This window comes from Phodopus roborovskii, unplaced genomic scaffold (genome assembly GCF_943737965.1).
Source record: "Phodopus roborovskii unplaced genomic scaffold, PHOROB, whole genome shotgun sequence".
In the NCBI taxonomy this organism is placed as follows: domain Eukaryota; kingdom Metazoa; phylum Chordata; class Mammalia; order Rodentia; family Cricetidae; genus Phodopus; species Phodopus roborovskii.
Window position 1 is genome coordinate 8669485 of NW_026126651.1, and position 24297 is coordinate 8693781.

Sequence of the window (24297 nt, forward strand, 5' to 3'; positions counted from 1 at the left end):
CCATGGCCATGGCAACCCTTATTAAGGAAAACATTTCATTGAGGTGGCGGCTTACGGTGTCAGAGGATCATTCCACTGCCATCACGGTGGGGAGCGTGGTGGTATGCGGGAGACGTGGTGCTGGAGCAGTCCTGTATCTTTCAGGCACCAGGAAGTGGTGTGCGACACTGGGTGGTATCCTGAGCATAGGACACCTGGAAGCCTGCCCCCCACAGGGACACTCCAGTAAAGCCCAGCGCCTAGTGGCGACACTTCTTGTGAGGTTATGGCGATAGATACATCCAAAATACTACCACACTTGGCCTATTCACATTTTCTTTCTTGTTATGTTGTAGAAGTTTTATTGTGTCACACTAGGCCATAGCTACTATTGGTCTGGTGACGGATGCTTGGTCTCTGTTTCTCCAGAGTCGTTTTTCACTGGTCAGAACTGTAGAAATTATGAGGAGGTGACCCTGATCCGTAAAGCTGACTTGGAGAACCACAATAAAGATGGCGGCTTCTGGACTGTAATTGATGGGAAAGTGTATGACATAAAGGACTTCCAAACACAGTCGCTAACAGGAAACAGTATTCTCGGTAAGGCCTACATTTTATTCATAGTTAAAAATGGGTATTTATTATTGTAAGTAGAATGAACTCTCAAATTTACCTTCAGGTATAACAAAATGAATCTATGACTTTGGCTTTTCTTCACAATAAATTTAGGCTCACGAAGCATTTCCGACCACCGTGCTTTTGTTGTTGTTTTCTGTTGTTTTGAGAGACCAGGTTTCTCTGTAGCCCTGGCTATCTTAGAACTCTATAGACCAGGCTGCCAGTCTGGCCTTGAACTCGGAGATCTGCCTGCCTCTGCCTGGGTTAGTGTCACCGTGCCCAGCCTCCATCTTTTTTATTTTGCTTTGTTTTTCGAGACAGGGCTTCTCTGTGTAACAGCTCCGGCAGTCCTGGAACTCACTTTGTAGACCAGGCTGGCATTTTTATTTTCTAGTACCATTTAGAACTTGTTCTAAGTTCTGATTTGGCCCAGGCAGGCCTGTGAGAGTTGCAGCTCACACTCTGGGGTTGAACCAGAGTCACTTCCTGCCTGCTGTGTATCTCCTAGAGCTCTCTGAACAAATTGCATGAACTCACAGGGTTTTCCTTTTCGTTTTAGCTCAGTTTGCGGGGGAAGATCCGGTGGTAGCTTTGGAAGCAGCTTTGCAGTTTGAAGACACACAGGAATCTATGCATGCATTCTGTGTTGGCCAGTATTTGGAGGTGAGAGATGTAGGGTTGTGGGGGAAGGCTCCCTCCGTATGGACCTGTTTATGGGCTGATTCTTTTACCTTGTTACATTAATATTTGGACAGAAAATGATTATGTTGGTTTATAGGATGTCTCTGGTAAACAAAAGTTTGTTTTTTATGTTAAGATATATGTAAATCTTGAAAAGTTATGTCACAAAAAAAAATTAAACTTTGGCGTTGCAGTTTGTCAACTTATGTAAAAGTTTAGAATGGCCCACTGTCCTACAAAAAGTGCAAGAACCATAATTCTTTAGAAAGAAGTATGTCTTTGTTGCAAATTTATGAATATTGGCATTTATATATTTGGCTTGACCTTTCAGACATCAGGAGGTAATAAAAGTCAGCAAATACCAGAAATGAGGCTTAAGTCATTTCATGACAGGGAAAATGAACTTCAGCATTGTCTGGGTGACTGGAAAGTTGATGTGTATAGTACATTTGCTTTCCTGACCACTTGTGGCCACAGCTCACTGTTCGTAGTTATGCTGCTGTGTTAGATGTCATGTCACTGTCTGTACTCTCTCGGTGAGTCACTGCACTCCCTGAAGCATAGTCACAGCCATTTTGAAATCCCTAGTTGATTCTTCACGGGAGTATCCTAGTTTAGTTGTTCAACAATGCTTCTCCTCTTTTATGCCCTCGAGCGGTTACTTATTTTCTCCTGTCTGCTCTCTAGCGTGTTATATGCTGTTAATTGGTTGTGCTAATGTAAACTCATTACAGGATGTAGTACCAGTGCCTTTAGCACCTTCCTGTCTTCATCATGGCATTCGATCTTTCACACATAAGCAGATGGCCTTTTTGGTGTTACATTTCTAATTAACTTAATGCCTTATCAACTGACAATTTTTCAGCCTGACCAAGAAGTTGTTACCATACCAGATCTGGGCAGTCTGTCTTCACCTCTGATTGACACCGAGAGAAACCTGGGCCTGCTTCTTGGATTACATGCTTCCTATTTAGCAATGAGCACACCGCTGTCTCCTGTGGAGGTTGAATGTGCCAGTAAGAGCAATTTTATTTTTATTAACTGGATCTATGGTGTCACACACCATAGATGAGGCAGAGAATGGGAAAGGCACTGTTGAAGGGGTCAGGGACCGCTAGCTGCTTGTTAGAGTGGATGTCTGGAGAAGACAAGATGACCTCCAAGCCTGCTAAGCTGCCTGTGAAGGAGACTGCTATATGTATCCCTCCTTGAGACGTGTCCTTACTAGTGGAGGATGAGCTTCACACAGACCAGCAAAGGGGAGATGGGGTGGGAGGAATGGGTTGGAGGGAGGAATGGGTTGGAGGGATGGGATGGGTTGCAGGGATGGAAGGGGTTGGAGGGATGGGATGGGTTGGAGGGATGGAAGGCACTGTGCCGACAGGTGGGGCCTGACCTAGTGCCAGGTCAGAAGCTCGTCTTTGAGGGATAGGAGGTTCTTGCTTGAGCCATAAGCAGCCATAATTAGTACTTGTAATTGCCACAACAGAAGGTATATATACACCTGTTAAACCTGCCCGATTCTGTGTCTCAAATACAGAACACACAGCTCGCCTTTCCAGTCCATTGCATCTTGCGTTAGTCAGGCAAGATGAAACAAATACAACACATCTTTACATAATTAAACAAATGCAGCATAAACAAAAGTAGCAAGCCTTTAAAGTAATATTCTCTTGCATAAACAAATGTAACACATCTTTGTCTAGTTAAAATAACATTCCACAACACATCTGATCTAGACAATCTTAAAATAACATTCCACAACACATTTGATCTAGACAATTCCTTATAGAGAATCTCAAGTGATTCTACATTGTGCCAAGTTGACACTCAAACTAATCGTCTGTCACCCCACAGTTAAGGTGTATTGGGCAATCAGAAAGCGTTACTTTTACTCACATAGCTACTATAGAGAGTTTAACTATGTTAGTAAGAATAATGCTGAATTTCCCTTTTGAAACTGAATGTTCAGTTTAGGTTTTGGTGTGTGTGCGCGCGCGCGTGTGCGTGTGTGTGCGTGCGTGCATGCGTGTGTGTCTGAAGAGTTTATTTGAGTTCCTCTTGACTTCAGTTTCACTTTTTCCAGAGTGGCTGCAGTCATCCATTTTCTCTGGGGGTCTACAGACCAGCCAGATTCACTATAGTTACAATGAGGAGAAAGACGAGGACCACTGTAGCTCCCCTGGAGGCACACCCATCAGCAAATCCCGACTGTGTTCTCACAGATGGGCCCTGGGTGACCATTCTCAGGCATTCCTGCAAGCCATCGCTGACAATAATACCCAGGACCACAATGTGAAGGTGAGCTCGATTCTTCTCACTCAGCACTCTGCAATCTTCAAATATAGCGCAGCTTTGCTTGTTATTTGGAGCTTTGGTTTTGAGGTGATGATTGGTTCTGTTTCCATACATGTGAGGTATAGCTCGCCTGTAGCAAAAACTTGGGTAGACGCTATTGCATGTTGGGGTTTGTGTTGATTTATTGGTGACCTCTGACCGTTCTTCCAGGACTTCCTGTGTCAAATTGAAAGGTACTGTAGACAGTGCCACTTGACCACCCCGATCACGTTTCCTCCAGAGCATCCTGTGGAAGAGGTTGGCCGTCTACTATTATGCTGTCTCCTAAAACATGAAGATTTAGGTACAGAGCCCAGTTTCCATGTGTTTTATCTACGTTGTAGACCTTTCCGATAGCATGCAACATATATTAATTCCTACCCTCCTTTCCAAACATGTCTTTTACAGGTCATGTAGCATTATCTTTAGTTCATGTAGGTACGCTTGGGATTGAGCAAGTGAAGCACAGAACGTTGCCTAAATCTGTGGTGGACGTCTGTAGAGTCGTCTACCAAGCGAAATGCTCACTCATCAAGGTGAATGGATTTCAGTCTTCTTCTGTGCGGTGTAGACAGGTGCCAGAGTATTTGTTATTAAATCAGTTTCCCTACTTTACAGACTCATCAAGAACAGGGCCGTTCCTACAAGGAGGTTTGTGCTCCTGTCATTGAACGTTTGAGATTCCTCTTCAATGAGCTGAGGCCTGCTGTTTGTAGTGATCTCTCTATAATGTCAAAGTTTAAGCTGTTGGGCTCATTACCCCGTTGGAGGAGGATAGCTCAGAAGATCATTCGAGAAAGAAGGAAAAAGAGAGGTAATAATGTAAAAAGTCAGAATATATGGTTATGGCGCCTTTGGCTGAATCTGTGACTTTGATACTAGCCCTTGCCTGTGTCATTCCTATGTATTGTCATAGTATGTACGTGTATTTGTGATTGAATGCAGAAGTCCCGGTTATTTTAGTAAGTTGACAAGAGCTGATAATGAGCTATATTGGAACATTTCATCTTATGATTTGATCTCGCAGTTTTTGTGAAGTATGTTTTGTGCTTAAAGTATTGAGTAGAATAGTCTCCCTCTATCCTTGGGTGATACAATCTAAGACCTTCAGTGGGTGCTCAAAACTGCACAACAGAGTGGGTTCAGTATGAGATGAGCTGTAAATAAAGCAGATTAATTATAATAGCTGGATATATTGAGCTTACCTGGATATAGTCATTTGTTCCTCTAAGACTCAAGACAAGTATTTTTGGACCACAGTTGACTACAGGTACTGACACCATGGAAAGTGACATTATGGCCAGGCCTCACGCTTGTCTCAAAACTCTGTCACTTCATGTCTGGATCCTGTGTTGCCTGTTGTGGGTGTCTAGATTTACAGTGTGATGTTTGAAGCTCGTTTCCTTTCCCCTTTCCTCCCTCTTCCTGTTGCATTTGCTTTCCCCTTCCCCTTTTCCCTCGGCCTTCTTACCTTCCCTTTCCCTTCCACCTACCTTCCTCCCTTCCCCTCTCTCTTCCCTGCCTCCTTCCCCCTTTCTCCCCTCTCCCTTTTTCTCCCGGCTCACTTTACAGGAGAAAGCTGAGAGCCAGTTGGGCAGGGCTTCCAGCACCTCCTCCCAGTGCGGTCCTGTGTGGACCCACTTAGTTCTCCCAGTGCTAGCGTCTGTCAGGAAAGCTTTCTTGAATCTTGGTGTCAGTTACTCAGATTCCAATTCCCCAGAGCAAAATTACACGATTCCCCAAAGGCACAATCCCGATATCACCAATCCTGCTAAACTGTGGTCACATGGCCCTAGAATTTAGACAGGAAAACACGTTTGGTTTCCTTCCTTCCTTCCTTCCTTCCTTCCTTCCTTCCTTCCTTCCTTCCTTCCTTCCTTCCTTCCTTCCTTCCTTTCTGGTGTTTTTGAGACAGTTTTTCTGTGTGGCCATGGCTGTCCCAGAACTTGCTCTGTAGACCAGGCTGGCCTCAAACTCAGAAATCCGCCTGCCTCTGCCTCCTCAGTACTAGAATTAAAAGTGTCCACCACCTATCAAAAACACTCTTTTTGATTCAGGGCATTGCTGTGTAACCTAGTCTGGTCTTAAGCTTGTTATCTTCCTGACTCTGCTTCTGGGGTTCTGGATTACAGGGGTGTTCCCTGTACCCAGTTGAAAGACTCTTAAAAGGAGGCTGTTCTTGGGGCGTAATGCTATTTGTTTCTTTTTAAATATCATTATTATTTTATGTGTATGGGTACCACGTGAATGCCTGGTGCCCCTGAAGGTCAGAAGAGGCCGCCAGATTCCCTGGAACTTGTGTCGCGGACAGTGATGAGCTGCTGTGTAGATTCTAGGAATTGAACCTGGGTCCTCTGGAAGTGCATCCTGTGTTCTTCACCAGTAAACCACCTTTCCAACCCAACGTACTTTTCTTAACTTTGCTAGCTCAGTTGGTAGAGCATGAGACTCCTAATCTCAGGGTTGTGGGTTCGAGCCCCACGTTGGGTGTCATTTGATGATGGAGCTGTAGAAACACAATACCTAAACAAGAGCAGACAAAGTGGAGATACGTAGATTAGTAGAAATGGGTTATTAATTAAGAGAGAGCTAGCCATTAAGAGGCCTGAGCCATCGGCCAACCAGTTTATAATTAATACAAACCTCTGTGTGTTTATTTGGGACTGTAGCGATGTGGGACCAGGTGGGACAGAACCTCCATATCACTTGCAGGGTTTGGGCAACCCAGTCTGGCGTTGTTAACACCTTATGCCTAGGTATATTGTCCTTTTTCTCTATATTTTATGTCAAACAGAATTAGGCTAAAAACTGTATAGAGATTAAAAAAGGGAAGAAATGCCACAGTACTCTGCAGATTCAGTAGAAGTCTTCTTTCTAACTGAAGAGGCTAGCAGAAGAGGCATGCAGTTAATTTACACACTTGACAAAGACTCATGTAGGAGATGAGCAAGGACAGGCAGGGGCTGTGACTAAAAGGGGTCTGTTGCTGTCTTTGTGTTGTTTCATGTACGAAGCTTGGCTGTTTATAATTTTAAATTGTAAGAAGGGCACCGTTTTGGCACATGAAATTTCATGAAATATAAATTGGGAATTTATAAGTAAAGGTGTAATTTAAGAACGTGTGTGTGTGTTTGCACACACATGTGCATGTGGGCACACACCAGTCAGAGGACAGATTGCAAGAGCCCGATCCTTCCTGCTGCCATGCGTGTGGGCTCTGGTTGCCAGGCTCAGCAGCAGCACAAGCCTGCCTTTTCTGCTTCGGAGCACCAGTCCCTGCCTGCCTCCACCTGCTGACAGTTTTTGTGCTGGAGAAATTGGAGTGTCAGGTATTCACAGAGAACTGAATGGCTTCGAGGACTTACTTACTCTTGCTCGTTTTTTGGGGTGGGGGCAGGGGCTGGTGTTTGGGTTTTTTTGTTTTGTTTTGTTTTGTTTTGTTTTGTTTGTTTTTTGAGTCAGGGTTTCTCTGTGTACCTTTGGCTGTCCTGGAACTCAGTCTTAGGCAGGCATCTTCTCATTTGTGCTCCCTCCTCTCACATAAGTCCAGCTCGTGCCAGGCGACAAAAGCAGCCAACCCATGCACCCTTGCACATTAGAGTGCTTCTCAGTTAAAACTGATAAATGATTTCTGTGTGTTTAAAATACAGTTCCCAAGAAGCCGGAATCTACGGATGGTGAAGAAAAAATTGGAAATGAAGAGAGTGATTTAGAAGAAGCTTGTGTTTTGCCTCACAGCCCTATTAATGTAGACAAAAGACCCATTTCCATGAAGTCTCCTAAGGTGAAGTATTTTCTGTGATTCTTAGGGAATCTCTGGTGCCCTGCGGTCGTCCTGAGCGCCTGCGGCGTAGTGAGTGTAGCCTGTTGCTTTTAGAAGCATGGCGCCAGGCTCCTTAATAAACTTGGCCGACACTGTTGTCTAGTCTGTTCTGGTTTGTTTGTTTTTGGCTCTGTATTGCAACTTTCTTAAATATAGTATTCTTTCATTTCATTATTTATTTGAGAAACTATTGGCCCCCGAGACTATTAATATTTTTAAAGCTATCTTTGACAGACTCAATTTAAAATATCAGTGATGGGGTGCTTTTCTTAAAGCTTGTGTCACAAAGTTCTGGGTCCTATTCCTAGTGATATCAAAATGAACATCGAAACTATTGGTATCAATCGTTTATATTCAGAGAACTTTCAGAGTACATGTTGACAGGGTAAACTGATGGTGCACATGGTTCTTTTTGTTAGGATAAATGGCAGCCACTGTTGAATACCGTAACAGGAGTTCATAAATACAAATGGTTAAAGCAGACTGTGCAGGGCCTTTACCCACAGTCCGCTCTTCTCAGTACCATTGCTGAGTTTGCCCTGAAGGAAGAGCCTGTGGATGTGGAGAAGATGAGAAAGAGCCTCCTGAAACAGGTGAGCCCCGGGCCACAGGTCTGTGTGCAGAGCCAGGCGGAGCACTGACTAGAGCCTTGCTGTTTTGCAGTTGGAGAGAGCAGAGGTTCGCCTGGAAGGGATAGATACCATTTTGAAACTGGCAGCCAAAAGTTTCTTACTTCCTTCTGTGCAGTATGCTATGTTTTGTGGATGGCAAAGACTTATTCCTGAAGGAATTGATATAGGGTAAAGCTTTATACAATTTTTCTCAAGTATGGGAATCTTGGCAACACACTACTGTTCTCCTGAGTTCAAAGTCTGGCAGTGTCCCAAGTCAAATGTGCTTCTTTGTTTGAAAGGGAACCACTCACAGACTGCTTAAAAGATGTGGATTTGATCCCACCTTTCAATCGGATGCTGCTGGAAGTGACTTTCGGCAAGCTGTATGCTTGGGCAGTTCAGAATATTCGATATGTTCTGATGGATGCGAGTGCCAAATTTAAAGAGCTGGGTAAGCGAAAGAGAAAGTCATGATTAAAAGTCCTTATTTTAAAACCAGTAACATGGTAATGATTGTGGTTGCAGCAGTATGTCATTGATTTAAGTGTACAGTGTGGAAATGATCTAACAGTCACTTTCTACATGTGGGAACTTTGTATGTACATCAGAACAATAATCTTAGGTGCTTTTAGCTTTATTTTAGATTCATGATAGTACTTTGAACATTTGGCAGAAGACATAATCCCAAAATATTTTAATAAAATAAATTAAGCTGCATTTTTATGAGCACTACACTGTATACTCTAAGGTACCGGTGTCCTACACTAGGACTGATTCAGGTAAGCTCAGCGTTTGTAGAGAAATGGCAAGATCAGTTTTATGGTAGTAAAGTGAAAGGCACCCAAAGATATTTAGAAATAATGTCACTTGTATCGTAGGAGCTTTGGGGTGCTCATCCCCAAACTTTTTTTTTTTTGTTCCCTAAACAGTGAAATTGGCATTTGTTTGGAATTTTTTGTTCTGTTTCATTTTGATTTTTGAGACAGGGTCTCACTACGTACACTTTGCCGGCCTGGAACTCAAAATTTAGACCAGGTTGGTGTCCATCTCACAGAGGTCTACCTGCATCTGCCTCCAGGCGCTGTGGTTACAGGGGTGTGCCAGCATTCCTAACCCTAAATCGTCAGTGGCAACCTCTTCAGGATCTCTAGTTGAATTTTTGAAGACAGTATAGTCAGGAAAAGCTCAGCTTCCTCGCTCAAATACAGATGTCATTATTACAGAGTTTACTTTTACACTAATGGTGAAAATTGTATTAGAAGTTATCAGTAAACTAAGTTAATTTTCTCCCTTTTGTATTATATCTTGAAGACAGAGATAATAGCAAGTATGTGGAATGTTGATGGAGAGAATATAACAAAACAGATCTGCCCTAACCACACTGTGTGGAAATCGCATCTAAAAGAATTTACATAAATGACTAAGTACTTAATAGCCAAATCCACAGTGTTTTGGATCATGTGCATTGTGCCGATAACTGAGAAATTCAACTGAATCTCAATGCTTACTTATTAGGTATTCAACCTGTCCCCCTACAAACCATTACCAATGAGAACCTGGCGGGACCAAGTCTGGGGACCATCCCACAAGCTCGGTTTCTTCTGGTGATGCTCAGCATGCTCACCCTCCAGCATGGAGCAAACAACCTTGACCTCCTGCTCAACTCAGGCACACTGGCCCTCACACAGACCGCGCTGAGGCTGATCGGTAGGTCGGCTTTGGGTCCCTTTAGAACAAGATGACTTTTATCCTTTTTCCTTAACAATAACAACAACAAATACACACACACACACACACACACACACACACACACCCACCCACCCACCCACCCACCCCACCCACCCTTGCCTAGTCTGGAGCTCTGCTTGAAGGCCACACTGGCCTCAAACTCATGGAGACCCTTCTGCTTCTGTCTCTGGAGTACAGTGGGCAGCCATGCCCACTGGGGACATTCACAATTTGAGCAGTTGTTACTGCTGTCTTGTTTTAGAACATTTTCATAACCACAAATGCAAATCTTCTACCTATTTATTAAGCACTCTTGATTACCCCGCCCTTCTGTCCCTGGTGAGTATGAAGCTGCCACCTGCCTCAGTGGATTTACATTGTGTTGAGGGTCTCATGTAAGCACAGTCATGTCATTTGCTGGCTTTTGTATCTGGGTTTACTGTATGCCAGCATTTCATTCCTTTTTATGGGTGAAATGTTATTATTTGAATATTTAACATTTTATTTATACATTTAGGGGCAGTTGGGTTATTTTACCATGTTAGTTCAGTGAGTAGTTTTGCTAGGAATGTTTGTATGTAAATCTTGAATACCTCCTACTTCTGGTTGTTTTGATTATAAAAGGAGCAGAATACATAAGTCAGGTGGAATGTTGCAGGTGGATACTGGGTTTTGGAAGGCACCTACTGGAATTTCCAGGTTGTTTAATAACTGTAACAAGAAGTCAGAGTAGGAACATAGAGGTAAGAGAAACCAAATAGTTTATTAAGAAAGTGTTTTGAGCTGTAAGGAACACTGGTGAGCCAGGAATATTGGGGATTTTCTGTCCCTTCTGAGTCACTTTAGATCTAACTTGTATGTTGCTAGGACTTCATTCATTTCATCTGGGTATTCTTATTTCTTGGTATATATAAAGTGGTTTATAATCTGTTTTTCCACTGGGAGTATTTCTCCTATAGCCATTTCTGGCTTTGCTTATTTGTATCTCTTCCTTCTTTTTTTCTTAAGGAATCTGTACTTTAGGTTTTATTGATTCTCTTATGTCTCTGTGCTTTATTTCATTTATTCCTCTTCTGATCTTTCCTTTTTTCTCCTAGTAACTTAGTTCTATTGCATTTTTACTGCTATGATTTCCTAGCTTACAGAAATAGAATCTGTGGTCTTTGTAACTGCCCCCTTTATCATCTTTGGAGATGTTTTCATGGGGCAGAATGTGTGCTCTCGTATCACTTAGAATTTCTTCTTTGGCTCAGTGACTGTTTAAATGAATGCTGCTTAAATTTTCCTTGCCTGTATATTCTTTAGGTTTTCCTCTGGCACTAATTTCTAATCATTACATTCTATCTGGGGAGATAATTCGTGACTGAGAATGTAACTGTTGGTAGAAAGGCTGTCTAGTATGAAGTCAAAGCCTCACAAGCCAGGCATAATAGCACGCACCTATAATTGTAACACATGGGGGGTGGAGGCAAATGGTCAAGAGTTCACTCTTGGCTACAGGAGTTGAGTTCAAAGTCATCTTGGCAGACATAAGACCCAGTCGGAAAAGTAAAGTGAAACTTTATTACCGTATAGTCTTTCATACTAACCTTAATGTGTGTTTATCCAGATTCAGCAAGTACTGAGTATAAATCATCTTTTTTTTTTTTTTTTAATTTATCTATTCACACCCTTAGTAAATTCAGCCTTCAAATAGCTAGAAGAACAATGGGGGATTTGTGTCCTGGTTTAATCCACTAGAAGAATTATTAATTCTTCTGGGTTGTCTCATGACATGACTGCTGTATAATTACTGTGTGATCTAGCAGCTTGTAGCCGAGATCCGTCTGCCTCTGCCTCCCGAGTGCTGGGATTATTGACATGCACCACCACTGCCTGGAAAGTTTTAAAGTCTTACCGATTTTCATTAAGAACTAACTCATTTCATTGGTTTAACTGTATTTTTGTTGTTGGTTGTAGTGGTAACAATGGTGTTTGTTAGTATTTTTATTGATTTCTGCCTGTAGTTTGATTAGTTCTTGCCATCTACTACTTTTGAGTGTTATTTCTTCATTTTGTTGTAGACCTATCAGGTGTGTCATTAAGATACTGCTAATATGTAGTCACTTAGTGCTATACCTTGGCTCTTAGAACTACCTTTGTTTGTGTCCTATATATTTGGGTATGTTGCATTTTCATTTTTATTAACTCCAAAAGTTTTTTAAATTTATTTCTTAATTTCAGTCTTGACCAACTTTTCATTCAATAGTGAGTTGTTCAGGTTCCATGAGTTTGTATGCCTTATACTGTTTTTGTTGTTGTTTATATTCAGCTTTAATCCTTGGTGGTTCAATAGGTTGCAGGGTGTTATTTTAATTTTCTTGTGTCTTTTGAGATTTGCTTTAAGTCCAAGTAGGTGGTCAGTTTTGGAAAAAGTTGCATGAACTGCTGAGAAGAAGGTATATTCTTTTGTCTTTGGGTAAAATGTTCTATAAATATCTCCTAGGTGTAATTATTTATGACTTAATTTAGCTCCAACATTTTTCTGTTCGTTTTTTTGTCTGGATGACCCATGTATTTGCAGGAGTTGAGTTTTAAAGTGAAGTCACCCACTTTCATTGTGTGGATATCAGTATGTGCTTTTAGCTGTAGTAATGTTTCTTTCATGAACTTGGGTGTCCTCATGTTTGGTGCAAAGGTGCTTGAAATTATAATATTCTCTTGGATTCTTCCTTTGGCAAGTATGTAGTGTTCCTCCCTATTTCTTACTGGTTTTGGTTTGAAGTCTCTTTAGTCAGATATTAAATACTTAAATTGGCTTTCTTCCTGGGTCCATTTGCTTGGAATATTCTCTTCCATCTTTGCACACTGTGGTGATGTCTATTTTGACGTGTGCTTTTTGATAGCAGTGGGAGTGCAGATCCTGTTTTTTGTATTTAACATATTAATCTATGGTTTTTATTGGGGAATGAGACTACTGATATTGAGAGTTATCAATGAACAATATTTGTTGATTCTTGTTATTTTCTTGTTATGGTTTAGGCACCCCTCTTGATTTGCTGGTCTGAGATTACTTATGCCTTCCGTATTCTTGGGAATGAGAAACGTCTTCAGATTGAAGTTTTCCTCTTACATCTTCTGTAGAGCTGGATTTATAGATAGATACTGCTTAAGTGTAGTTCTATCATGAAATTTTTTTAGTCTCCATTAAGAAGTCGGGTTTATTCTGTTGGGTCTGCCTTTATATGTTGCTTGTCCCCCCCCCCCTGGAGCTTTTAATATTATTTTTTGTGTTCATTTAGTGTTTTGGTTATAATGTGTCCTGAGGAATTTCTTTTCTGGTCCCTCTGGTGTTCTGTATGCTCTTGGACCTTGATAGGGTTCTTTAGGTTGGGGAAAGTTATTTTCTGAAAACATTTTCTGTGCTTTTGATCTGAGTTTCTTCTTCTATTCCTTTATTCATTGATTTGGTCTTTGCATAGTGTTCTGAATTCCTAGATGTTTTTGTGCCTGGAAGTTTTTAGATTTAACTCCTTCCTTCCTTCCTTCCTCCTTTCTTCCTTCTTTTCTTCCTTTTACTTTTTGTTCATGGTGTCCATTTGTTTTATCTTGTCTTTAATCCCTGAGATTCTCTCTTCCATTCTTTTACTGTATTGGTGAGGCTTTCCTCTGAGGTTTTGGTTTGATATCCTGAAGCATTTAATTTTTATTTTTATGTGCATTTGGGTTTTCTGAGCTCCTACCCGGTGTGACCCGGTGAGGCCCTGGATAGAGCCTGTTCCTTCATATCGGGGACTGATAAGAATGAAGGGGATGAGCTAGAAGGGGAGACTGAAAGGGGGGGGCAAAGCTGGCTCTGCCATGAGGCTCAACATGGAGTAGAGTTAGAAAGGATGGCCAGGCCTCTTCCTGTGTCTGCTTCAGGGCCGGGATGAGACGGATGAATCTGCAATAGAAGAGAAGAGGAAGAGTTAAGATTCCCAGGCTGTCATGGCCAGTGAGGTCCCAGGTGGAGAGTGTCTTTGGGTGGTATTGGAGGCTGAAACAAAGGAATAGGGTGAGGGAGAAAGGCTGGGTCTAAGTTCTTTAGACTTAGTGCTAATCAGTTCTTCTTGCTCTTTGTGCTGTGCTCTCTCTCTCTCTCTCTCTCTCTCTCTCTCTCTCTCTCTCTCTCTCTGTGTGTGTGTGTGTGTGTGTGTGTGTCTGTCTGTCTATATATATATATATATGTGTGTGTGTGCGTCTTTCTATGTCAGGGTCTTTTTGTGTAGACCAGTCTGCTTTGAACTCACGATCCTCTTTGGTGCTAGGATTATATGATGTGCCACCACATCTGCTGACGTGTCTGTTAGAAACAGGACATTGGGCCAGGTGGTAGTGGCACACATCTTTAATGGCAGTACTCGGGAAGCAGAGGCAGGGCTGGTTAACAGAGTGAATTCTAAGACAGCCAAGGCTACACAGAGAAACCCTGTCTTGAAAAACAAAACAAAATAAAATAAAATAAAAAGAGAAACAAAGCAAAAACATAATAAAAATAGGACATTGGTGACCGGAAAGATGACTCTGCTGGTAAAAGAGCACTCACCACTGTTGCTGAGGACCTGATTTTCGTTTGTTTCCAGCACCCATGTTTAGTAGTTTGCAGCTACCTCTAACTCCAGCCCTAGGACATCTGATGCTGTCTTTAGTGTTGCTACTGTGCCCACACATACAAACCCACACTCAGACATGTAATTTACACATAAATACTCTGCATACAACTTTAAAAAGTGGTAAAAATAGGACATTGCAGCTAATTACAGGCTCAGCTGTTGTTTGATGTTCTGTAGGTCCTACTTGTGACAATGTTGAGGAAGACATGTGTGCTTCTGCCCGGGGAGCCTCTGCTACAGTGTTGGAAGAAACAAGGAAAGAAACTGCCCCTGTTCAGCTCCCTGTCTCAGGGCCGGAACTGGCTGCTATGATGAAGATTGGAACCAGGGTCATGAGAGGAGTGGATTGGAAGTGGGGTGACCAGGTATTCAGAGACTTCACTATCATCTTAGCACATCTGACACAGCAGTCTCTGGAACTTAGAACTCAGGGCCCGTGCGATGGATACATGACTGAGTTGTTGATTTCTGAGCAGTAAAATAGAGATGGAAGACATCAGGACAGTATGTTCCTTTCCAGCTTTCTTTCTTTGGGACGGTTGACAGAGTGTTGCTCTTGGGTGTGGGTTCTCACGCTTAGGTAGTGATTGAGGTCACTGGAAAGACCACTTTGATTACCGGGACACTCGCTAATGCATTTATTTGTTCAGAGAATCGTCTAGTTGAGAAAATGTTCTCCTCTTGTCATATTTCTTTGGTAAAAGAAAATGAGCATGTGATTTCATGGCATTTAAAAATTATATGATCGCCTGGTGGTGCTGCTGCACACCTTTAATCCCAGCACTCGGGAGGCAGAGGCAGGCAGATCTCTTGAGTTCGAGGCCAGCCTGGTCTAATAGCCAGTTCCAGGACAGCCAGGGCTACACACAGAATCCTTGTCTCTAACCCTCCACTCCCACCCCACTCCACCAAAAAAATGGATGATGTAATCTGTGCATTCTTCAGTTATATTTGGGTCAGGAGGAGGCTGACAGAAAATCTGTGTACAGAATTAATGGAGGAACCAGAGCAGGACACACTCTGACCTAGTCTCGTTTCTGCTGTTTTAGGATGGGCCTCCGCCAGGCCTAGGCCGTGTAATTGGTGAGCTGGGAGAGGACGGCTGGATCCGGGTCCAGTGGGACACAGGCAGCACTAACTCATACAGGATGGGAAAAGAGGGGAAGTATGATCTCAAGCTGGTGGAGCTGCCCGCGTCATCTCAGCCCTCTGCGGAGGACTCAGACACCGACGATGACTCCGGTGGGTGACTCACAGCATCTTTTAGCTTGGCAAATTGTTCATGTGTTGGATAGCTGTCATTTCCCTCTGGATTCACGTGAAGACATTGCTGTCCATACCTTAAGTGCATGATTCTGGTGTAGGTGCATAAAGGGGCTCGATCTGGTAACCCAGGCAAAGTGATTCTTCTTCATCTTTCTTCCATACTTCCTGATCCAGAGTGCAGCATTACTTTTTAAATTATATCTTACAAGTATAAGTGTTTGTTTTTGTGCATAGGTGTGTATGCGTGCACTTACCTGTATGTGTATAAGTTAGAGGGCCACTTACTGGGCTCAGTTCCCTTTCACCAACCGTGGCTCAGGGGACTGAGCGTTGTCAGGCCTGGTGGCAGGTGTCTCTACCTGCTGACCCTTAAAACAACAGCTGTTTATTCATTTTGCTTGGGTCGAGGCACAGACACCCCCGCCCCCTTGTGGAGGTCGGAGGAGTCACTTCTTCCCTTTCATCGTGTGGGCTCTGGGAAGCAAAGTGCAGCTCCCGGGCTTGGTAGCGAGTGTTTTACCCACTAGGCCAGCTGGCTGGTCCCACCCTTACTTCTGATTGGTCTGTGTGGTTGGCCCAAACATGAGCCCAAGATAGGCAGCCGCACTGTTTATTCGGGTTGTGTTGTTCTGGACTCTGTTTTCCTCCACCAGCTGTAAGTTGCAAGGTATGGCCCACCTGCCTCCTTTAAGCTCCTCCCCGTTCCTTGATTTAGAAAGTTTGACCTAATGCTGAGTCGTTAGTCAGTACTTTATTCTGTCCAGCAACACAGTGAATTTGGATGCGGATCCATGAAGTTTATTCTGTCCAAGGTCCTTCAGTGCTGTAGGAAGGCAATTTTTAGATGTGTTCAGGAGACTGAGACATGGGGCTGGAGTATCACATGCTGAGACGTGGGAGCCAGAGCTCCCTCCTAGGGCTCTGCCAGTAATTATGTGCAGTGCCATCAGATGTCAGACACAGCTGTCACACGTGCTGGGTGTGCTCAGAAGAGAGCCGCTGGTGTGCAGCATGAGAGGGCCTGTCCCATAATGCATAGTGGGCTCAGAGCATGCACACTTAGATTAGGGTGACAAGTGCTTGCTGTGGGCGACTGTTAGACGTGGTGCACGGGGCATCTTATGGGCGTGTGCTGGCTGTACAGCCAGTGCATCTGAGCTGTAGTGTTCGCCTCTTCTCAGCTCTATCCGGGCTGTTTCTCATTGTGGAGTGAGCCAGGGAAGAGGTAGATGTGGGGCAGAGCGGTACTGTTTGTCCCATTGCTGGACTGGCTAGCCATGCCGGTGGCTGACGGGGGTGTTGGCGCGTTGCCTTCACTCAGGTTGGATCTTTTAGACATTTGATCAGTTGTCTTTTTGTGTGTTTGGTTATGGTTTTTTGAGACAGGGTTTCTTTGTGTAGACCTGGCTGTCCTGGAACTAGCTCTGTAGACCAGGCTGGCCTTGAACTCAGAGATCCTCCTGCCTCTCTGCCTGCCAAGTTCTGGGATTAAAGGTGTGTGTCACCACCACCTGTCAGTAAATTGTCTTTTTAAAGAAGGGGAACCTTGGACTCATTTCATTGCTTTTGAGTTAAGTCTCACTTTCTAGGGTGGGGCAGATAATTCAGTTGATAGAGTGATTATTATTGTGCAAACGTGAGGACTGACTTGTATCTCCAGCCAAAGCTGGTGTGGCAGTATACATGCTGGTAATCCCAGCTCTGTTGGTCTTGGATTCCCTGGCCAGACTTGTAATCAGCAATACACAAGTTTCAGTGAAAGCTCTGTCTTAATCAGTCAAAATGGATGTCACATGACAAAAGAAGACACTGGAGGCTTTTTTCTGACTTCCACACACTCTGCACCTTCACATCTTTCCCCCAAATCTCATTTTCCTTGAGGAAGGTGGGAACAGAAATGCGAGGGGTAGCCAGGTGCAGTGGCTGGAGGCTGAGACAGCATCTGCTGCTCCCAGGGATTGAGTTAGGCTGGACCATGTAGTGAGAAAAGCAAAACAACAACAACAACAACAACAACAACACGGTGTTAAGTATCGTAAATGACATCCACAGGCGATTTTATTTGGGGAAATTGTTTGGGGGTAGCACCTCTCATTTCCACCCTCCTTTTCAGAAGCTGAACAAGGAGAAAGGAATGTCCATCCCACAGCGATGATGCTGACCAGCGTTGTTAACCTACTGCAGACTCTGTGTCTCTCTGTTGGAGTTCATGCTGACATCATGCAGAGCGAGGCCACCAAGACTTTGTGTGGGCTGCTGCGGATGTTAGTGGAAAGCGGAACAACGGATAAGCCATGTATGACATGAGTAATTATGGCCACAGAGACTCAGCACGAATGCGCGCGCGCGTGCGTGCGTGCGTGCGTGCGTGCGTGCGTGCGTGCGTGCGTGCGTGTGTGTGTGTGGGCAAGTCTGCATGTGAGGGTGGGAATCAGAATGTGTGTGGGCATTTATATAGTAGGGCTCATGTGGCTGCTCTACCATGGCATTAGAAACAAGGTATAGTAAACAGAAGGCCTGTCAGTCAGGGCTGTTTGTTTCTGAGGCTCCCAGGGAGAATCTGCTGTACGCTTCTCTGGTACTGGTGGTTTGCTTGGCATTTCCTGGCTTGTGTGCATATATATCAGTCTGGTCTTTTTCTTCTTGTTTACACTTTCCTCCGCATGTGTGTGTTCGTACACGTTCGTAGGCATGCGTTTCAGATTTACTTTTTGTTTGTTTGTTTGTTTTGTTTTTCAAGACAGGGTTTCAGATTTACTTTTTACAAGGATACCAGTTGACATCTTGAGTCTAATTTGCATCTTCATCTTCGGTGACTTCATTTCCAAACAAGATCACATTTTGGCATAGTAGAGTTCATGCTTTGACATGTGAATGGTTCTGGGGGTGGGGATAGGGATCGGCTTGGGGGAGAGGTGTGTGTGAGAACTGGTCGGCCTCCAGTGCTGCCTCCCCTACGGTACTGGAGACTAGAAACCCTCAAGGCAGGCTGTCAGTCAGCAGAGTTATGCTCCTTCCCTGAGCTCCAAAGGGAGAAGCCCCTTTTCCTTTTCTTGTTGGTCCTGTACCGCAGACTTCACTGCTGGTCTCCCCATCTTTCATGTGCTCTGCATTACTTTATGTCCTTTTCTCTCTTGTGGGAATCTGTTATTTGCCTTGGGTTCAACCCGTCCCGGCATGTTATGTCAGTCTTCAGTATTTATCTGTAGAGATCTTATTTCCAACGAGGGTCAAATGCTGGTGTTCTGATTGAGTGTCTGTGTAAGTATGGCAAATATATACTTGAAGATAGGTGGTCAGCTCTGAGTGCCTGAAGTTGTATATGACTGTCAAAGAACTTGTGAGCATATATAGCTGTTAGCATGTTTGTGAATGTGAATGCACACAAATGTGTTTGGGTACATTTATGATTGAGTAAGAACTTGTGTGTGTTAGCTCTGTGTGAGTGCTTGCATTCCAGTATGTGGATGTGAGAGAGAATGTGTTTGTCATTGCTGAGTGTTTTAGCCAGAATTCCCTAGAGAAACGGAACCAGTACAGTGAATCTATTAATGTAAAAGCCGGGTTTATTAGCGTGGCTTACAGGCTGTGGTCTGGCTATTTCAACATTGGCTGTCTCTAACAGAAAGTTCAAGAATCCATAAGGCTGAATGTCTGTACTGGTGCTCAGTATTTGCCAGAATCCCAAAGAAATAGGCTCTAATACCAGTGAGGGCGTGAACTTGCCAGTGAGAGTGGGTGCTTCCTTCTTCCATGTCCTCAATGTAGGCTTAAATGTGGTGTGGCCCAGGTTTAAGCTGCGTCTTCCTACCTCAGATTATCCCCAAATTCCTCACAGGTGTACCTAGCATCTTGGGCTTTAGTTAGTTCCAGGTAGTCAAGTTGACAACCAAGAATAGAATCAGAGTGGATGAGTGATTATCATTATTATTTTTTTGGAAGTGTGCAATGTGTGTGTTTGAGTGTGTCAGTATGGTTGTGTGAGTGTGTGAGTAAGTGAATATGAGAGCATATATGGCCGTGGGCAAGTACCTGCATCAGATGTAGTGTGAATGAGCTTGTGTGTGTGCTCCAGTTGTGTGGTTGCAAGTGTGGGAGAATGGTCAGAGTGAGTCTGTATGAAGTGTGCTGGAGGGTGCAGGAGTGGTTGGGGGTATGTATGGTGTTACTGAGTGTGAATGCAAATCCAAGTGTGGGTAAAGAGCATGCAGAAGTGTCATGCCAGCGAGAGGGAGGGAGTGTGTGTGTGTGGGTGAGGACACGTGGTTGTGATAATATGTGATAGTATTGGAGCAGGTATTTGAGAGTGTATATATGTAACTGAACACGTGTGGTGTCAGTGTCTGCAGTGATTTGTATGACCACACTGTTGTGAACGTACGTAAGAGAGTCATGGTCAGAAGTTTGAGTGTATCATTGGGAGGAGGCTTGGTTGGCGAGAGGGGAAAGCAGGCGTGTGTATGTGCATGGTGGATGTCAGTGCAGATGGATGTGGATGAATGTTTGAGTAATTGTCCAAACATATGTCTCATTTTATGTGTAAATTGGAGAGGGATGCATGTAGGGTACATGTGAAGTGTGGGCTTGCATCTTAGGTTCTGGATGTGTGTGTGTGAGAGATGGGGATTGTGTGGATGTGGCAGTGATCGCAGTAGTGGTAAAGTTGAGAGCATGTCTGAGTGTGCATGAGGGGCTACGGCGGGGACTATTTGAGCATTTCTCAGTAATTTTATGAGTTAGGGTTTAAGTGGAAGTGTGAATGTTAGTATGTGAGCCTGTGTCTTATGTAAGACACGGGTCCTCGTGTGCTTGGAGGGCAGGAAGGCAACGTGGGATGGTGGTAAGGTAAGCTGCTACTGTGGCTGCTGCTGCTGTTGCTGTTGCTGCAGTGGGGTCTGGGAGGGTCACAGCAGAGTCCCATGGGAACTCAGACCTCAGATGTCACATCCTTGCTTCAGAGAGAGTAGAAAGGGGGACATGTCCTTTGGAGACTGGGACGCCAGGAGGGACAGAAAACCTCACTCTTCCTGGGCATATTAGCACGTCCCTCTAACCCAAGCACTGGAGAAGTAGAGCTGGGGTCATGTGTTCTGCCTACATAAGGAAAAAATTAAGTAAACTTGGATTGGGCGTTTTATGATATAGGCCAAAATGGGATCACGGGGGCATTTGAGGCACACGAGATTAAAAAGTATAATAGACACACGTCATAAGTTACTGCTGTTAGACTTATAGGGTATGTTGCTGGGTTCAGCATGTCTTGTCTCCTCCTCTGCAGCCCCTCCAGACAGACTGGTGTGCAGGGAGCAGCACCGGAGCTGGTGTACACTCGGCTTCGTCCGCAGCATTGCGCTCACCCCGCAGGCCTGCGGTGCCCTCAGCTCCCCAAGGTGGATCACGCTGCTCATGAAGGTGGTGGAGGGGCACGCACCCTTCACTGCCGCCTCGCTGCAGAGGCAGGTAATGTGCTGCTAGCAGAACCCGGTTCACGGAGGGGTAGGGCCGTCCTGCAGCTCCCCAGCCTGTGGCCGTGTTTCTTCATTGAGCAGTGAGAGTAGAAAACAGCAACCAGTGAAACAGAGAAGGTAGATCTCCTGGCTTTGGCTGTAGTTGCCGAAGTTTTCCTTTTCACAACTGCTGTCATCTGCCCCATTGAAGTGGCTGTCAAGAATTAAGTTTAAATAACACTTTCACTTAAGCACATACATATGAATTCCCGATGCTCTTTCCTGTTGAGCAGGTGGCACGCTGTTAACGTTATAAGGGATGGAAGAGAAGGGAAGCTGTCTAATGTCTTCCTCTGCATTTGTCCTTTCGTGTGGTCTTTGATCAGATCTTAGCTGTCCATTTACTGCAAGCAGTTCTTCCTTCGTGGGACAAGACGGAAAGGGCGCGGGACATGAAGTGCCTTGTGGAAAAGCTGTTTGGCTTCTTGGGCAGTTTGCTCAGCACCTGCTCTTCTGACGTCCCGTTACTTAGAGGTGAGCGGCTGCGCCTTCCCGTGGCACCCCTGTCTGGTGAGCAGTGCGCAACACGGTTTTTGTCTCTGCTTCAGAATCCACCCTGAGGAAGCGAAGGGCCCGGCCACAGGCTTCCTTGACTGCCACCCACAGCAGCACCCTGGCTGAGGAGGTGGTGGGGCTGCTCCGCACTCTGCACTCGCTGACCCAGTGGAACGGCCTCATCAACAAATACATCAACTCCCAGCTTTGCTCTGTCACACACAGCTGCTCCGCAAAGACGGCAGAAAGGGTGCGTTCCATGTTCCCAGAGAGCATGCTGGGACCTTGGCTCTCAGGTTATCTTTTAGAACACGGAGCGTTTTTGTTCCAGTGTTTATTTAAGGGCATTTTAATGGAAATAATTATCGGGGAGAAATGAACAGTTCAGAAAGCTGGCGTGGTGTATGCCTGTAGCCTCAGCTGCAGAAGGTGGGCTTGAGCTTTCAAGCCCGGGACAGTGTAGTGAGATACTCTGACTCCTAAAACAAAGTTTGAATAGTCAGTGAGATGGAACGACTTACGTTAGCTAAAGTCCTGAGAACAGTCAGCTCTGAGGGACTCCCAGTTCACACTTCTGTCTCCCTTCCGCCCTAGGCCCAGTTAGAGGACTACTTCCCGGACTCCGAGAACCTCGAGGTGGGGGGGCTCATGGCGGTCCTGGCTGTGATTGGAGGGATCGATGGCCGGCTGCGCCTGGGAGGCCAGGTCATGCATGATGAGTTCGGAGAGGGCACGGTGACTCGCATCACCCCGAAAGGCAGGATCACCGTGCAGTTCTGCGACATGCGGATGAGCCGCGTTTGCCCATTGAACCAGCTCAAACCGGTATGTAGCTTTGCCCAGCTCTCCAGGGTTGGTGGGGGGACGACACTGAGACCGGCTTGTAATGTTGCCTTCCAGGAAGCTGTGTGAGCCAGGGGGAGCATGCAACCAGGAGACTTTTAGTGTCATAGACATAAAAAGGGTTTGACAAGTTTTAAGGCATTTTTAAGCATTTTTAAAATAGGAGTTCTGAAGTGTATTTTTTTTTAAGTAATTTGACTTCTAAAATTATTTCTTAAAAATAATCTTTAGTTAGAAAAGTGCTTTTTAACCATGTTGAATGCCATAGCTTAAGTAGAGGTTTATATAATTCTGATGTAACCCAAGTGCAATTTGACTATATATTTTTTTTTTTTATAAAACACATTTTTTGATTATAATAGGAATAAATACATGTAGAAAATTTGGAATGTACAGAAAGTGTCTTAGATTATGACATTGACCATGATGTATTATTGTTGGCAAACTGGTAATGAAAACATTGATATTGATTATTGCTGTTATACACATATACTTTTCCTGTAGTATCTTTTGGAATTATTCTCAGGTAGGACATTGCTTGCAGTACTCTTATTTAAACCCAGGGCTCAGACTTTGTTAATGTCATCAGCAATTCTCTGAAAGTTTTGTGCCCTCTCTTCAGCTCCCTGCTGTGGCCTTTAGCGTTAACAATCTGCCTTTCACGGAGCCCATGCTTTCTGTCTGGGCTGAGTTGGTGAACCTTGCTGGAAGCAAATTGGAAAAGCACAAAACAAAGAAATCAGCAAAACAGGCCTTTGCAGGTCAGTACAGTGTGCTTTAGTTAGAGTGGGTTCATATGACTGCCTGCGGCAGCCGTGGCATTTACGGGGACGTAAGCACTCGCCGTTCTAGAGTTGGGAATATAAGATACTTTTTTGGTTTGCCTTCGGCCTCTTATTTGGAATCCCATCACTTCTAACTGCTGGTGTTTATTCTCGGCAGACTTTTCGGGTATTGGGTTCATTTCTCCTCTGCTGGCTGTCTGCTCGTGACATCCTCAGAGTCAGCCCTAAGGAACTTTGTCTTTGGACTCTCTTGGCTTTGTCTCTATGTGTGGGGGGCAGTTTGCATAAGCCATTCTTCCCTTTGGCTCTGGCTTACTACTCCTGTGATGTTCTTCTTCCCGCGCTTGGTTATTCTCGGGGTTTGTTTCTCTGCCTGCCTTTGCTGTTTATGCCATTGAAATCCTGTGGTCTCCTTGTAACTCCCAGTGCATTCTGTGTCCTCTTTGAGCACACTCCCCCACAGTTTACTGTCTGTATGTGTTGTTGCTGCTCCAACATTGATGGTGGTGCACACCTGTAGGTCTGCAGTTCATAGCCCTGGATGGAGGGAGGGAGGGCGGGCCTGCGGATTTAAGCAGCTGTTTGCCTCAAACTCCAGCTGCTTTCTCCCATTTGCCTCCGTTTTTGTCATCACGGTGAGCAAGCAGTTCTGTCCAGCGTCTCAGGGCCCCTGTAATTTCATTCTCTCAGTCTCCGCTTGCTGTGCCGCCCCACGGCCTCCTGCATCCCCTGCATCTCCCTTGCACGGACTGTCTTGTGGTCTGCTGTCAGACACATGTGGCGTGGCTTTCCATGAGTGGGTCAGAGAACTCATTCTAGGGAACTGGCTTCAGCTAAACTAGATGCACCTGACAACATTTCTCCTGGGAATATTGCAGGCAAATATGGAAGTGTTTTGTTTGTGTCTGGTTGAAATTTGAGTCACGGGGAAACATCTAGTGATGAGTAAATGCTTATGTGGTTCTAGGGTTCAGTTCAGCCCGTTAG

At 44.5% G+C, this 24297-nt stretch overlaps 1 protein-coding gene and 1 non-coding gene across 2 annotated transcripts in view; both read left to right on the forward strand.

The window, feature by feature from the left end:
* Herc2 (HECT and RLD domain containing E3 ubiquitin protein ligase 2) overlaps positions 1-24297 on the forward strand; it is a 147309-nt gene that overhangs the window by 51953 nt on the left and 71059 nt on the right. The window contains exons 23-42 of the mRNA XM_051174266.1: positions 409-579; positions 1157-1260; positions 2144-2294; positions 3365-3579; positions 3787-3919; positions 4024-4151; positions 4234-4429; positions 7266-7399; positions 7858-8031; positions 8102-8238; positions 8352-8503; positions 9568-9759; positions 14592-14779; positions 15464-15656; positions 17794-17976; positions 20959-21140; positions 21514-21661; positions 21736-21932; positions 22277-22507; positions 23148-23286. Coding sequence (XP_051030223.1) covers positions 409-579; positions 1157-1260; positions 2144-2294; positions 3365-3579; positions 3787-3919; positions 4024-4151; positions 4234-4429; positions 7266-7399; positions 7858-8031; positions 8102-8238; positions 8352-8503; positions 9568-9759; positions 14592-14779; positions 15464-15656; positions 17794-17976; positions 20959-21140; positions 21514-21661; positions 21736-21932; positions 22277-22507; positions 23148-23286 — 3348 coding nt within the window. The remainder of the gene's footprint in view (positions 1-408; positions 580-1156; positions 1261-2143; positions 2295-3364; positions 3580-3786; positions 3920-4023; positions 4152-4233; positions 4430-7265; positions 7400-7857; positions 8032-8101; positions 8239-8351; positions 8504-9567; positions 9760-14591; positions 14780-15463; positions 15657-17793; positions 17977-20958; positions 21141-21513; positions 21662-21735; positions 21933-22276; positions 22508-23147; positions 23287-24297) is intronic.
* Trnar-ccu (transfer RNA arginine (anticodon CCU)) lies at positions 6033-6105 on the forward strand. The gene has a single exon. It is a non-coding gene; the product is annotated as a tRNA-Arg (tRNA).